This window comes from Anas acuta, chromosome 1 (genome assembly GCF_963932015.1).
Source record: "Anas acuta chromosome 1, bAnaAcu1.1, whole genome shotgun sequence".
Lineage (NCBI taxonomy): Eukaryota > Metazoa > Chordata > Aves > Anseriformes > Anatidae > Anas > Anas acuta.
The window spans coordinates 127,749,330-127,765,320 of NC_088979.1; the positions used below are offsets into that span (position 1 = coordinate 127,749,330).

Below are 15,991 nucleotides of genomic sequence, written 5' to 3' on the forward strand. Positions count from 1 at the left end.
ATATGCTTTTCTTCTTCCGGGAAGAACGGGATACATAAGGTCTGAAGACCGAGTTGCTTGACAACTTAAAGCAAGATATATTGTTCAAAGGGAATGGAAAATGGAGACTTCTTTGTAATCAAGAAGAGGAGTGGAAAATGGAGACTGTTGAGTTGTGGAACTTGGAGGATTGTTTGTTACCTTTTCTGGTCGTACATATGTATAAGTGTACTCGAGTTTAGTAAGTCATGGAACTTAGAGGATTGTTTGTTACCTTTCCTGATTGCACGTATGTATAGGTGTACTTGCATTTAGTATGTAAAGCAATGTTCTGTATATTTAGAATGTTTGATGTTCGTGTGTGTGTGTTGGTGGAGCGTAGACTCCCCGCACACCCAGCACTGTTTACTTGCCTTTTATACCTTTTAGAAATATTTGTTTTATAAATATTACAAAATTCAGATTGAGTTGAGACCTCATTTATAACAGTCAGTATCATCCCATACTGTTTGAAATGTAGAGTGTCCCACACAGTGATAATGTCGCTACCTACAATCTTGATCGAGTCCGTCTTATGCCTGGGTTCAGCTTTCACATCCATAGTTTAGCTGACACTATACAGACAGACATTGTTAGTAATACTATCTAAATGATGTTGTAGATGTCTTAACTAGCTGAGGATGACAGAGTTAATTTTTGATTTTGCAGACAATGAACCCTTTGCACTGAATGCATGAGGGTTGTTTTCTGTTGTTGTTGCTGTTTGTTTTTTGTTGTTTTGTTTTGTTTTGTTTTGTTTTTCAGTCCTTGTTCTTGCTCCATTCCAGTCTGGTCCTGGAATATGGGCCAGTGGAATATTTACCGTGTGGAAGGTAAAATACTACACAGTGTTAGATGAGTGATATTCACACCTTCCGTGGGAGGTAAGGAAATGTGACTTTTCCTATGCTTGGCTGGGAAACAGTCTAGCTGCATCGGTCAACAGGTATCAGGCATTTATATACCAGTGGCTCTGGCACTATCTAGCATATGCCAGGTATCATTGTCAAAGCAGGAAACTGAACCTCACACTCTGTAGCCTGGAGGAAGGAGCAACAAACACTTTGTAGAGTGAATGTTCTTTTAGTGTACCAATCTGTGCCTTTTCTATGTGTGACACTTGTAGCATATATCAATAGAGCTGTAGTTCTGGAAAGCCAGTCCCAGAGCAGCAACAGTGACATTTACCCATTAATGGGTAGTGCCAAGTCCCTCAGTAGATTCCTTATTTAAACTGTGAGTGGGTGCTAATGTAGCTATCTCAGAACTGATGGGGTGGTGTTGCTGATACATCTGCAGTCAGGTCTGTGGGTTCAAATGTATTTGAATGTGACTACTGTGTGTTGTCACTTGGATTTCGTAGGATCATTAAGGTTGGAAAAGACCTTCAAGATCATCTGGTCCAACTATCCCCCTACTACCAATATAACCCACTAAACCATGTCCCTAAGCACCAGATCCAACCTTTCCTTGAACACCCCCAGGGACAGTGACTCCACCACTTCCCTGGGCAACCCGTTCCAATGCTTGACTGCTCTTTCTGAGAAGAAATGTCTCCTCATTTCTAACCTAAACCTCCCCTGGCACAACATGAGGCCATTCCCTCTAGTCCTTTTGCTAGTTAACCTGTGATAAGTGGCTGACCCCCAGCTTCCCACACCTTCCTTTCAGGTCATTGGAGAGAGCAATAAGGTCTCCCCTGAGCCTCCTCTTCTCCAGACTACAACCCCATTTCGCTCAGCCGCTTCTCACAGGACTTGTGTTCCAGGCCCTTCACCAGCTTTGTAGCCCTTCTCTGGACACATTATTGATGTCTTGATGTCTTTTTTATACTGAGGGGCCCAAAATTTAACACAGTACTCAAGGGGGACCTCCATGGTCCTGCTGGCTACACTATTCCTGATAGAAGCCAGGATACTGTTGGCCTTCTTGGCCACATGGGCACACTGCTAGCTCATGTTGAACAGAGAATCAATCAGCATCCCCAGGTTTTCCTCTGAGCAGCTTTTGAGCCACTCTGCCCCAAGCCTTTAGCGCTGCATGGGGTTGTTGTGGCCAAAGTGCAGGATGCAGCACTTAGCTGTGGTGAACCTTATCCCGCTGGTCTCTGCTCATCAACACATCCTGTCCAGGTCCAAAACAAAAGGATAGAAATACAAAACAAAAAAGTTAAGGATAACATAGCATTTTTTGTTATCCTTAACCATAGTGTCTTCTGGCTTTGTTGGAGAACCTGTGAGACATTACAAACTGAATCCTACTCTCCCTTTTTATCGAATAAATAAAAAGAAGGAATAGGTGGTTAAAATTTGGTGAATTTGTGAGATCTTGACAAGTTAGAGAGCTAGGCAATCACCCACAATATGAAGTTTAGCAAGAGCAAGTGCCAGATTCTGCACCTTGGAAGGGGCAACCCCAACTGCACATACCAACTGGGGTTTGGGAGGGTGGAAAGCAGCCCCACAGAAAGGGATCTGGGGGTTTTGGTCAACAACAAGTTGTATATGAATCAACAGTGTGCCCTGGCAGCCAAAAGGGCCAACAATATCCTGGAGTGCATCAAGCACAGCATTGCTAGCTGGCTGAGGGGAGTGATTGTCCTACTCCGCTCAGGGCTAGTGCAGCCTCACCTTGAGTACTGGGGCACCATAGTATAAGACGGACATACATGTAGAACTATTAGAATTTTATTAGAGAGATTTATTAGAGAGTTCTACCTTCACCTAAGATGGTGAAGGGTCTAGAGGGCAGGAAGTATGAGGAATGGCTGAGGCCCCTTGGTTTGCTCAACCCAGAGCAGAGCAGGCTGAGGGGAGGCCTCATGGCGGCCTGCAGCTCCCTCACGAGGGGAGCGGAGGGGCAGGCGCTGAGCTCTGCTCTCTGGGGACAGCGACAGGACCCGAGGGAATGGCATGGAGCTGGGACAGGGGAGGGTCAGGCTGGGTGTTAGGGAAAGGTTCTGCACCCAGAGGGTGGTTGGACGCTGGGACAGGCTCCCCAGGGAAGTGGTCATGGCATCGAGCCTGCTGGAGTTCAAGAAGCATTTGGACAATGCTATCAGACATGGGGTCTGTTTTTGGGGTGGTCCTGTGCAGACCCAGGAATTGGACTCAATGATCCTTGTGGGTCCCTTCCAACTCAGGATAATATACGATTTCAATTAATTAATATATTAATTATTTGGTTAATTAAATTGTTTACTTGGTTAATTATTTAGTTTTAATTATTCAATATATGGTTTTAATTTAATTTTATATTTTAATTCCTGAAAACCTATAAACTAGTTTCATGCAGAGGAGAAGGAAAAAAAAAAGAAATAAAAAAAAAGGAGAAATTTCTGTGTATGTTAGAATGAAGAAACTAATAAAGTAATATTGTTTCAATTTTTGCTATACAAAAAAGAAAGTGACACTTTTTCTATAGGGTCTTCTACTTCAAAATTACAAAATGCATTTAGTTCAGTGCCTTTTTGTATTTTTAGGACCAAAAGGCAAAACAAATCTTGGATAGGTCTGTTAACATATCTTGGGTAGGTCTGAAGGTAACTTGAAAAAGAAACCTTTGGAATGGAAGGCTTCACTGAAAAATATCATAAAACAATAGCAAATACTATCTTGTTATAAATGTAATCAGGAATGGAGTTAAATGTGGTTGGCTGCTGCTCACAAGTGTTTTTCACAAGGGCTCAGTATTGGGGCCATTTTTAAAAATATATATTTTTATCAACTATTTTGATGAGGGGATCAAATGCACACTGAGAAAATTTGCAGATGACACCAAGCTGGGAATGTATGTTGATCTTATTGAGAGTAGGAAGGCTCTGCAGAAGAATCTAGATAGTCTAGATCCTATTGGCCGCATCCAATTGCATGGCCTTCAACAAGGCTAAATGCTGAGTTTTACACTAGGGTCACAACAATCCAACGCAGCAACACAGGTTCAGGAAAGAGTGGCTGGAAAATTGCCTGGCAGAAAAGGACCTGAAGGTGCTATTTGAAAGCCAGCTGAATATGAGCCTGCAGTGTGCCCAGGTGGCCAAGGAGGACAATGGCATCCTGGCTTGTATGATATATAGCATGACCTGCAGGACTAGGGAATTGATTGTCCCTCTGTGCTCGTCACTGGTAAGATCACACTGCAAGTACTGTGTTCAGTTTTGAGCCCCCCATTACAAGAAGGATACTGGGTTGTTCAAATGTGTTCAGAGAAGAGCAATGAATCTGGTAAAGGGACTAAAAAATAAGACACATGAGGAGTGGCTAAGGGACTGGGGTTATTTAGCCTAAAGGAAAGGAGGCTGAGGGGAGACCTTGTTACTCCATAACCACCTGAAATGAGATTGTAGCAAGGTCGGTGTTGGTCTCTTTTCTCAGGTGAGAAGAGACAGGACACAAAGAAATGTCTTCATGTTGTGCCAGGGGAGGTTTAGGTTGGATATCAGGAAGAATTTCTTCAAGGAAAGGGTTGTCAAGCATTGAACAGGCTGCCTAGGGATGTGGTGGAGTAGCCATCTCTGGAGGTATTTAAGAGGTGTGTGAATGTGGTGCTTAGGGACATGGCTTATTGGTAGACTAGGTAACGTTAGGTTGATGGTTGGACTTGATCTTAAGAGTCTTTTTCAACCTAAATGATTCAATAAGAAACCTGCTGGAAGTGGAGGAACACTATCTCTGAGAAGAGTAGTAGAGGCCCACATCTGTTGTAGGACTCCTGCAGAAGAGTAATGAATTTTGACCTTTTGAACGTAGTTAATTCTAAGTACACAATCAGATGACTGTGAGGATATGTGTGACTGTTTTAGTGAATTGAGTGTGTGGTGTTGTGTTTTTTGCTTGTTTGTTTGTTTAAATTCAGACCTAAATCTGATGGATGCAATCATAACATAACACTATGTTTTTTATTTGCAGTAATGAATGAAGATCCCCTTGACCACGTTATTGCTCGTTTAGTCATTGAAAACTAAAAATAATTATACACAAAAAACTACAGTTAAAAGGAATCCATAAAATACCAAGAGAGGTTTACTGAAGAACACAGAGCAAGTTATCCTTGAAGCCATTAATAGGCATACAGTGGAGTGGTGATTTTGAACAGACAGCATGCATTTATCAAGGGCAAATCAAGGCCTGCCCAAGCCAATTTCCTTCTGCAATGGGATGTCTCATCTGGTGGACAAGAGCTGAGTAGCATTTGTAGTTTACTGTGACTTTAGCAAAACCTTTGACACAGCCTCCCTTAGTATACTGGTAACCACACTGGTGAGACATGGGATGGAAAAGCAAAATATAAGTTGTATAGAAAACTGGAAGACCTGAAGTTGTTATCAGCAGTTCAAAAACCCTGCTAGTGGCCAGTTGGTAGTGATGTTCCTTAGAGGTCAATACTGTAGGTGATACTGGTTAATGTATTCAATAAAGGTTTGGACAGTGGGCCTGGAAGTGTTCTCAGAAAGTTCATGTATGATACCAAGCTGAGGAAAAGAGCAGTTCATATGCTGAAGAGCAGAATAGCTGAGAGGCTTGAAAAGGATGGAGGAACAGGCTGACGCAAATTCATGAAGTATAACAAAGGCAAATGCAAAGCCCTGCACCTGAGATACAATAATTCTATGCAAGAGGATGTACCAGGTGAGTCAGCTAGACAGAAACAGCTTTGCAGAAAAGGACCTTTGGGTCCTGGTGGACAAACAGTGAATTAAACATGAGGCACCATTGCACCTTTGAGCCTACAAGACTAACCACATATTGACTGTAGTTATAAAAGTTCAGAAGGTCTAGAAAAGTGGTGCTTTCCCTATATGCAACACTTGTTATGCTACATTTGGAGTATTGTGTTTGATTTGGAGCTCTCCAGAACAAGAAAGACATTGGTAAACTCAATCAAGGTAGGTGGATGATGCACCTGATTGCTTTCACAAGCTACATAAGGGGTACTTAGACAGAAGACAACACCAGACTCTTCCCTCACAAAAGAACAAGATGCAAGAGGCAAGTTGTAGCAAAGGAGATTCCAATTATATACACATATACATACAAACACATATATACATTTTATTCACTGTGAGAGTGGTCAGACAGACACTGGACCAAGGGATACTGTGGAACCTCCAACCAAAACTTGACAGGACCTGAGCAACTTTACCAAACTTTGAAGTTATTCCTGCTTTTTGCACAGAGGCTTGCACCAGATGAGCTCCAGAGGTTCTTTCCAATCTAAATTATGTTCCAATTCTAAGATTTTTCTCTAAGATTTTTTTTTTTTTTTTGAAGGCATCCCAAACATTCAGCAGTTAAGACCCATCTATTTTAGGTTTCTCAGCTAGGCACCAGTCTGTCTCTTCAGTTTTCATTACAGTTACTAGATTTCTAAATATATTATGTGTGACATTCCAGTTTCACTTTTTAAAATGACAGTAAAGGCACAAAGTTAAATGGCAAAGTTATACAGAGGAGAATTTGGATATCATAAAGGGAAAAAAAAGGATGAACCTGAGAATGGCAAAATACTGTGGAATACAGTGTCAAATAGAAAGTGTCACAGTTAGTGGCCAGTGACAGGAGTTTCTGCTCCAAGGTAGAAACTCCCTAGCTGGAAATTTTTTAGAAGACCCTGAGTGCATCCATTAATCATAGATAACTATCAGCAACCCTGACAAATGTGCTTTTCTGAAAATGTTATATGTAATCTTAGAATATATCAGACAAGGCATGGTTAATATTTCAAAATGTGGCACTGGTGAGATTACACCTGGAATATTTTTACATTTTTAGTCATGGTCATTGATGAAATATGGATCCGTTTGGAAAGCACTGTAGCTAAGGGCTCCAAAGATGTGCTTACAGAAGCAATAAAGTCTATTTTTCAGGAAGTGATTGAACTTGATTATCTTGTTTACCTAGTAAAACAGGTTGAAAAGTTGTGTTGTCTTCATTTATAATAAATGTTGAGTGCTAAGTATTAGATTGAGCAGAAGAGCTTTTAATCCTAATGGACTCTGCCAGTGCAAAACCAGGATATAATTTGATTGTGAATACTCATAGAATGGATATGCTGGTTTTGCCCCATACAAACTCCACCACAACCGCTCTCTCACATCCCCTCCTCAAAAGAAGAGATGACAGAGAAGAAAGTATGATGGAAAGAAAAAAGAAAAGGCTCACTGGTTGAGATAAGGATAATTTAATTAAAGGAAACAGAAAGGGCCGTGTGTGGTAGGGGGGGACAACAAGCAAAGGCCATGGGGAAGCACAGAGGGAAGGAAAAAAAAAGTTCTCTACGTGTTTGGCCATGTTTCTACATATTTGGCCATGTCCTGGGAAGCAGGGCCTCAATGCACATAGTGGTTGTGAGGAGAAGACATCTTCATAAGGAGAGCCTCCCTTCTCTTTCCCATTCCCCACCTTTTATTGCTGAGTGTTACACCATATGGCATGGGATAACCCTTTGGTCAGTTTAAGTCAGCTCCCCTGGCGATGTCCCCTCCCCACCCCTTGCCTACCCCCCAGCCTACTGGCTTTGGGGGGGTTTGGAGAGAGTCTTGGTGTTGTGCCAGCAGTGCTCAGTGCTAGACAAAACTGGTGTGGATACCACTGCTGTTCTAGCCACAAGTGCAGAACACAGCACTGTATGGGCTGCTGCAGGGGAAGTTAACTCCCTCCCAGCCAGACCCAGTACATGAAAACCAGAAGTTTCCTGTGTACCAGGGAAGCAATGTTTTGCAGTAGCCTTAGAAGAGGATGAGTTGGGAGGAATACAATTCTTGTGTTCAAGGCAGAGTGTGGCCTTTTCACCAAAGGAGACTGCAGGCTGGATTTGTGACCTAGGATTCCAACTGCATTCTTTTTATATAATTTTATTAATGCCTGCATGTGAATTGCCATGCCGTATAACTTTGGTGTGACTACCATTTTCTTGATAATTATGTAGTTTTTTCTATGGTACTGCCTGGTTAAATGTCAGAAACAAAACCCATGAACAGTGCAAGATATCTCTGATAACAGTACTGAAGACCAAACTTAATTAAGATTATCCAAAGGTCAGGGTATTAAGTAGTCTGTAATTGTTCATAGCAGGTTAAAGAATGGCCTAGGTGACTGTGGTGGCAGTGAAGGTGCACAAAATGCAAGGAATGGCACATTTTGGTGTAACATCTAGGTGGAGAGCAGTTATTGTTCACATATTTTAAATCTGACTTTAAAAAACAAACAAACAAACAAACAAACAAACAACAACAACAAAAAAAAAACAACCAACCAAACAAAAAAACTACAGGTACTCTTAGGAATCAAGCATAATTCACAACAAGAGCAACAAGAGTGTAATCAAATAAAATACTTCTCAGGAACGCAGCTCAGGTTTCCTTGAATTAGAGCTGTAAGCAGGTAAAGGGCTGATCCAAAGTACACAAAGCCCCAGTACACTTTTGGGATGGGTTTGCCTGTGTTGTTAATAACACTGAGGTATAAACCTGAACATTCTTCAAAGCACAAGTGTTTTTTGAACACCCAGTTTGTTCAATACACCAAATATGTGGTATTTTCTCTTCCTGCAAGTCCTTGGCTGGCTCTAGCATGGCTTAGATGAAACAGAAATTAGCCATACACTAGAAAAATAAAACTTCTCATCCAAATACATTTTAGCTATCAGTAGGATAGCTAAAGCAGGAACACTTCTGAAGTTGGGATGTCCAATTTTTAAATGCCAGGAAGGTGTGAACTATTTGAATTTATAAATTCAGTGAGCTGAGGAAATCAGATGTTTCACAAAAGGGTATACAAATAGTACACACCTGCACATTTTCTACCTAATTAATTTTTGACCACTGTAGATAAACATGTATTTTGGGACCTTTAACAGAGGGCAGAACTGGGAGGAGACAAGATTAAAACTGCCTAAACCATAGTTTGTGTTAGAAGTTAATGATTCTTCTACCAAGTACCAACACAGCCTTGCTTAAGGAGAGAATCTTCTGGCTTTTGAGCATTTGTGTGGTAATATAACTGCTGTTGTTGTGAATACAGAATCTAGGTAGGAACCTCTTTAATATTCTTTTTGTTTGTCTTAACCGCGAAATGTTGCCATTTAGCGTTTGCGGCTAACAAACATTACCCGTGTAGTACTTGCTGCGTATCCTGTGACCAATTACACCGCTAACGTTCCTGTCGTAAACATCAACATTTTAATGATGGCACCATGGATTTTTATGTGTCTGTCTAAACTGTAAGAATCATATGCCATGAAGAATGAAAGTAGCATTTAGGCCTGCATGGTACTGTGATATTCATTTGTCATAGTACATTAACTTGACAGATCTTATTATGAATCGTTAATGTATTTAAAAATCAGTAAGACAACTATATTAACATTTCGGTTAGTGTAAATCAATACAGTTCCATAAACTACTGGAAGAAATCTGTCTCTTGATTTGTGATACTGTAATCTATTGGGTAGTGATACAGCTGCTGAGAATGCCACCGCAGTGAAAAACAGCCCAAGGACTTAGTGTCTTTGCTGGATTTTGAAAATTCCTCTGAATTACTGTATTTTTCTTTTATAACTTCTATAAAATCCACAGAAAAATCCATAAAGTCCAAACTATTGTCTTGACATTTGTAAACTAATTACCTGTTATTTGTGCTAAGTTGTTTACCTTGGTGTTCTTATTCACATTAATTTGCATATAATTAAGGAGTGGAAAACCAAGCTTTATTTATTTGTTTTTATTTTTATTTTTTATTTTTATTTTATTTTTATTTTATTTTTATTCTTATTCTTTTTATTTTTAATGTTCAATAAGGGGTAGATCTACCTTGCAGGAACAGAGATAGGCCATGGACCCTATAAGATCATATACCATGAAACACTGAAGAATCCTGTGGCTGTCATTTGCAAGAGTGGCTGCTACCCTCTGGAATGGGCTTGCAAAGTGCCACACACTTCACACAATTCTGTGAAATCTCTCATCTTTCTCCAGTGCAAATGATGATTACTGGTTAAGACACTTGGTCTTTCCTCTTCTGTTTCTCAGCAGAGTCTGTACTGAGCACAAGACCAAAGCTGTCTCGTGCTGTAACCAGCTGTTCATCAAATGTTCCCCTGGTATGATGGAAAATTGAACTAGAAGAGCATTAATTTTCATTCTCACAATATGGCTTGGGGCTTCTTTGTTTGCTTTCCTTATGCTTGCTTTTGGAAATAGTATTGTTTTCTTCCTTGAGGAAGGAAGTCAGTGTGGATTTTGTTTAGGCTGAGAGACTACCTAACTAACCTAAAAATGTTATTTGACTGATCTTGCCCTTCTGCAAATACAGATACCTCAAGGAATTACTGCAGCAGAATGGCTTGTGCAGATGAAGTGTAATAGTTTTGGGGAAGTCATATAACTGATTGAACACATTTGATACTTTTCATTTCATACTTTCATTTCACACATTCCTTATACATTTCATACTTTTCCTCAGCTTGTACCAACTCCTTGATTTATTAAAGATGGGAAAAAAAAAACACCCTAGTGAAATAAAGCTAAAATAGCAACTTCATCAATACTTGAAATTGTCATGCTCAACAGCTAGTTTATGTTGGTATCAATAACAAATAAATGTTTTATCTTTTTTTTTTTTCGTTATCTTCTTGTGACATGGCATTTTCCCAGCCCTGGTCTTCAACAGATTTCCATGTAGGTCAAGGTCAACTGAGGACAGCAGATGTTGCCAGCAGCTCCAACTCTTGATCCTTGCACATAGCTCACTCTGACATTTCTCCAGCACAGGCTGCATCATCTTTTCACTTCCCTCTCTCCCATTCTTCCACAGCAAAAGCAGCACATTCTGCAGTAGTATCTTTGCAAAGCAGTGATAAGACATTATTCAACAATGACAGGAACTGGTCACACTTGTTCTTGCCTGAGAGTCCTTCCCTAGATCTCTGGAGAAGCTAATTACCGTCTTCTATCTGGCTTCACATTTTTCTGTGTGCATCAGGTAGCTTTTGCCCCCAGAAGATGAATTTTACTTTATTTTTCTTCTCTTTATCATCCTGGATCTTGCTTGATACCTTAACCTCTGCCTCTGGCTGCCTTTTTCACTATTTACCTCTAACTTCTTAACCTTTCCTTTGATACTTACTGCTCCTACTTTAAATCTGACTGTCCTCCCTTTTTGTGCCTTCACAATCTGTCTTTGAAACATTTACCAGGATGTCCTGCTGAACTTCTTCAGTTACAGTTCTGGATACGTAACTGCCTTTGTCTTTTCTCTACTTTACCTCTTATTTTTATCCATGTTTCTCTGTCTTAACTCATTCTCTCCTTATATTCAGATTCTACCTTCAAACTGTCTAAAAACTGCAACTTCTGTAGGTCTGTTACCTGCAATGACATGTTTTCCCAGCATCTTACTGTAGTCCTCTGTGTATCTTACAACAGAGAAGCTAATACCTTCACATTATATCGGGACAGTTAAATTTCAGAGGACAGTGTGCTTATAAGTACTGACTCCCTGAATGCTAAAAATCTCATTTCACAAGCATTTCTGTTGGTAGTTATGCAGACATGAGAAAATATTATTTCCTCTTCTTCTTGTTCCTATCTGTCTGAGGAAGGATTTTTTTTTCTTTTGTGGATCTGTTTTCTGACCCAGATTTACAGCACAGCCACAGAAGCAGTGTTACTTTCATGAGTGAAGAGTGTGGGAAGCAACGGGAAAGGAAAGGTGTTGTTTCTGCCAGCATTAGTACCTAAACAACATGCTCATTAACTTAATGACAAGAAAATTATTTAACTCTATTTTTTTGTGTACTTGTTTTAAACATCCTTATGTGTTAACCCTGTTCCATCTGAGTGAAGAAAAACATTTTTCACCATACCCGAATGCCTACCCTTTAAATGCTCTGCCATATGGCCTGTGGCAAAGCAATTTGCAAATGCAGATGGACTTATTCCAGCACTAGAAAAGTTCATCCAACTTTTTTCAACTCCATTCAAGCATGGAAAGCCTCTCTTTGTATGAGTTTCCTCCCCTCTCTTTCTATCATTCTCACTCTTTTCTGAAATGAGGAGAGTACTGTGAAAGGTGAAATAAATCAGTTCCTGTGAGCTATGATTTGGGGTCATTAGTGCCAATACTCCTATCTCCCCTGTGTGTCAAGATCTACAGGATCTGAAGAAAGCTTTGTTTCAACTGATCCATTTTTTTCCGAGGGGCTCTGCAGTGTCATCTGGATCTTCCTTCAGAAATCTGTTCTGTTTGTAGTTGGAGTTGCACAAACGGGCAAGTGTTTTACTTCTTTGAATAAACTTTGCAAGTATATATGTAGGCTTCCCTTAAAGCATTTCACTGAAATATTTTTTCTGTATAATTGCTTAGCCATCTCTCAAATATAAAGATTAAGAAACTGGAAAAAAAAAAAAAAAAAAAAGCTAAAGTATGTAACATTCATTGCACTAAAACCAAATCCAACTTAATCATGCAACTAGTCTTTCAAGAAAAAATATTTATTTCAGAGGAGGAAATGATCTGTCCTCTTCGGATACTAGGTGTTCTCTTCCCAGGGGAACTGGAGCAGTTCTGCTGAAATCCTGACTTGCAGAGGACTCCATGTGTCAGGGTATATAGATAGCACTCTGTGGACAGAATGGGACTAAGGAAACCCCATATAACACTGTAAACAAAACAAAACAAAACAAAACAAAACAAAAAAAAACATATAAGCTCCTTAAAAGAGGTCAGGTAGATAAAATAATTTATCATCTTGTCATTAAGAGTTGTTTCCAATAGGTCAGTGCAAAAGGACAAGTTGGATGGCACAGTGTTATTACATGTCTTTCCAAAATGCTGATTGGGTCCTAAGCCACTTGACCCACAAAGTCAGAGCTTCCCTAGTACTCCTTGCACTTCACTACTGATGCTATATTGACCCCTCTAATTCACTTTTGGACAGAGACTTTTCCTCTTACTCTTTTGTGGAAATAGTCTTTTTAGCATTAAAATCATTATAGACAGAAAAAAAGTAAAAAAAGTGGGGTGAGAGGTAGGGGCAGTAGAGAGAGTGAAGGGGCATTTCACTTTAAAAGAAAGATGTCAAAACAAGATACTTCCAAATTTAAACAGGTATATGCTTTTAAAGATCTAAGTCGTTGAGCCAAACCTTTCCAGTGGAAAGATTCAGTTTCATCATCTCAGTGTTTTCTCATAACTACTGTTTCATTAGAAAAATTATCAAACAACTCTATTTTGACATATGTATTTTTATATCTATTATTGTTTTCTCTTGGGTTCAGATCACTCAGTAGACAAATCAACCATGACAGTGGAAACTGAATCCAGCAATGTTGATGACTCAAATCAGGAAGCAGAGCCTGTCCAGCTTTTGGATGATGAAGCAAACAAAAATCTACCAGTCAAAAAGAAGACTACCTGTTGCACAGGACTAAAGGTTTGTTTCTTATCAATATCACCACAAATTACTGATGTAATAAGTTAAGAAATCTCATTCAAGATTTGGCATTACAGTTTGCTTACTTCTTGTTCCCCCTGTCTTTTCTGGAACTAAATACACACTGTAGGTGCAGGGAAGGGTTGGATCTTATCTAACTTTGCCCTAAAAATAAAATAAAATAAAAATTCTAAACTAATATATTTACTCTTTAATTACTTATAGTTAGGTCCCCATTTTGGTCACTGAAGACAGGTAGTCTCCAGTGGAAGACTTGTAACATCCTACAACAGGTAACATTGAAGTCGAGAGGTTGTTATCAATACCCATTTTTAGAGTTAAAATGAGGTGAGCTGAATCATATTCCAGGACTTCGTGTAATCCATTGATTCATGCAAGCACTTACGTTTTCAGGAGAACACAGGAACAACAGACAGAACAAAGCTAGTAAACTAGTGAGGTTTTTGCTTTCTTGTTAAAGACTTCAGTATTTACTACTTGTAGCTGAGGTACAAATGAAAGATTATTTGTAAAATATAGGCAATTGTAAACCTCTCAGACACCCAGAGTGGTTTGGCTCGAGGATCAGGCAAACTTTGTTACATTTCTTCTTTTTTCTGGCTCACATCTGCCACCCATATACATCTGTAAAAATAGAATCTAAGCTCTCTGGGAGACTCACAGGACAAACTTTGCCATCATATACATGGGCAATGCTTCAAGACTGTGGATCTGTATCTGCAACATCCTGTGACTGACTTTATGGCAATTAGAGATTAGTAGACATAATACCTTGCATGTAACAAAAGACAAACTGTTCTTCTACCTCACTTTCCTGTCAAATATTTTAGGGTTTACATGGGGACTGCATTTTCAAACCCAAAACATCTATGTCATTTTTGTTTGTGTTTTCATGCTTATCAGCAGTTTGCAATTTCAGCCAAAACCTCTGAGACCACTGCTGGCATAAGGCAGGAAAGGTGGTTCTCACAGATTTTTTGTCAGTTGAACTCAGGAAATCCAAAACAGGCCAGGACAAAAGCCTTCACTTATGTGATTTTTTCTTTATTCCTTGACTAAAACAAAATAAATTTACCTATTTTCAAGCATGTGCTTGATTTCATTTCTTACAGTAGATAGAATTGCAAAGTTTGAACATATATTGACTTTTGTTTACTTACCCAAAGTTGTGCTGTATTGGAACTTTTACCCAGTGAGCAATAAGTCTATTTGTTTTTAGATTATGTTGAAATAGTTAGATAATATTTAAACAAACTTAGTTTAACTTGTTATCAAATACACCTTTATTTGCAAAAGCCACAATGTGTGTTAGTGGAAGTAACTATAAAATTACAAAGAATGTCAAGCTTTCCTTTATGAAATACATGATATAGAAGCAACACAGACATGATTCATGTATTTCAAAATATATTTTAGACAGAGAGGAACTCAAATCAGCCTGCACTGCCTTCCATATACTAGAATACCATGAAAACTTGCATAAAGCCATAAAGCCATTTTGGTGCCATGGCTAGCTATATGGTTATGAACTGAGATAAAGTAAGTGGCCGAAGCAGAAAATAATTGGAGCTAAGATTAATTTTAAGTTGGACTAGTTTCATTAAATCTATCTTGATGAGGTATTTCACCTGTGGCAAATTTTTACATTTCTGTGATATCTAGAAATCTCACCATTTTGATTGCCCAATATGGGCCTCAGCTTTTTGATAAATTTAACCACAGGATGCCAGTAGGGTAAACAATCCCCAGTGAGTTGTCTGCCAAATTTAAGTTTTACAGTCCAAAGGATTCCTCCTCTGCAATACCTCTGACCACCAAGGCAGGAAAGATCAGGCTGTCTGACCATTGTCAGCCATTGCAACCCTGAACATGAATAAAGCAAGTGCCTGCTTTCAGTGCAGCACCCACTACCAGTCCTTTCCTGTGGGGAAAACCTAAGCAGGGAGCAAACATCAGTGAGTCCACCCTGGCACCACTCTCTCATAACTAGGGTACAAGAAAATTCACACACAATGTTGTCACTGCAATTTGAGTAACAAATAAACACCATGATGCTTGTTCTGCACAGTTTTAAAAATATTTTGATCTCTATGTTACCAGTTTTCCTGTCCCTACTTCTAATTATTTTTTTGCCTTAATCTTCCCTCAGATGTTTCTTGCTGCTTTGTCATTCAGCTACTTCAGTAAAGCATTGTCTGGTGTAATTATGAAAAGTTCCATCACACAAATTGAACGAAGGTTTGACCTTCCAACTTCTACCGTTGGTTTCATTGATGGGAGCTTTGAGATGGGTAATAATATTCTGTAACATGCAGCAGACTGTTTAGAGAACTATGAGATGTAGCATCTGACATTAATTTTGGTTCATTACTTTCTAGGTAATTTGCTGGTGATTGCATTTGTAAGCTACTTTGGAGCTAAACTTCACAGGCCCAAAGTCATTGCTGTTGGATGCTTTACTATGGCTTTAGGGAGTCTTTTAACAGCAATGCCTCATTTCTTCATGGGATAGTAAGTACTT

At 39.4% G+C, this 15,991-nt stretch overlaps 1 protein-coding gene across 5 annotated transcripts in view; it reads left to right on the top strand.

Annotated features, from left to right (window-relative positions):
• The first annotated feature begins 8,885 nt into the window (after window positions 1–8,885).
• The window catches only part of LOC137841604 (solute carrier organic anion transporter family member 1C1-like), a 31,247-nt gene continuing 24,141 nt past the window's right edge, over window positions 8,886–15,991 (top strand). For 3 of the 5 annotated variants that reach the window (XM_068654667.1, XM_068654676.1, XM_068654642.1), the window contains exons 1-4: window positions 8,886–9,045; window positions 13,295–13,449; window positions 15,620–15,761; window positions 15,849–15,981. In XM_068654667.1, coding sequence (XP_068510768.1) covers window positions 13,318–13,449; window positions 15,620–15,761; window positions 15,849–15,981 — 407 coding nt within the window. In that variant the 5' untranslated portion in view covers window positions 8,886–9,045; window positions 13,295–13,317. Of the gene's footprint in view, window positions 9,046–12,225; window positions 12,285–13,294; window positions 13,450–15,619; window positions 15,762–15,848; window positions 15,982–15,991 lie in introns of all 5 variants that reach the window. The other 2 variants (XM_068654648.1, XM_068654658.1) reach the window with 2 other exon arrangements.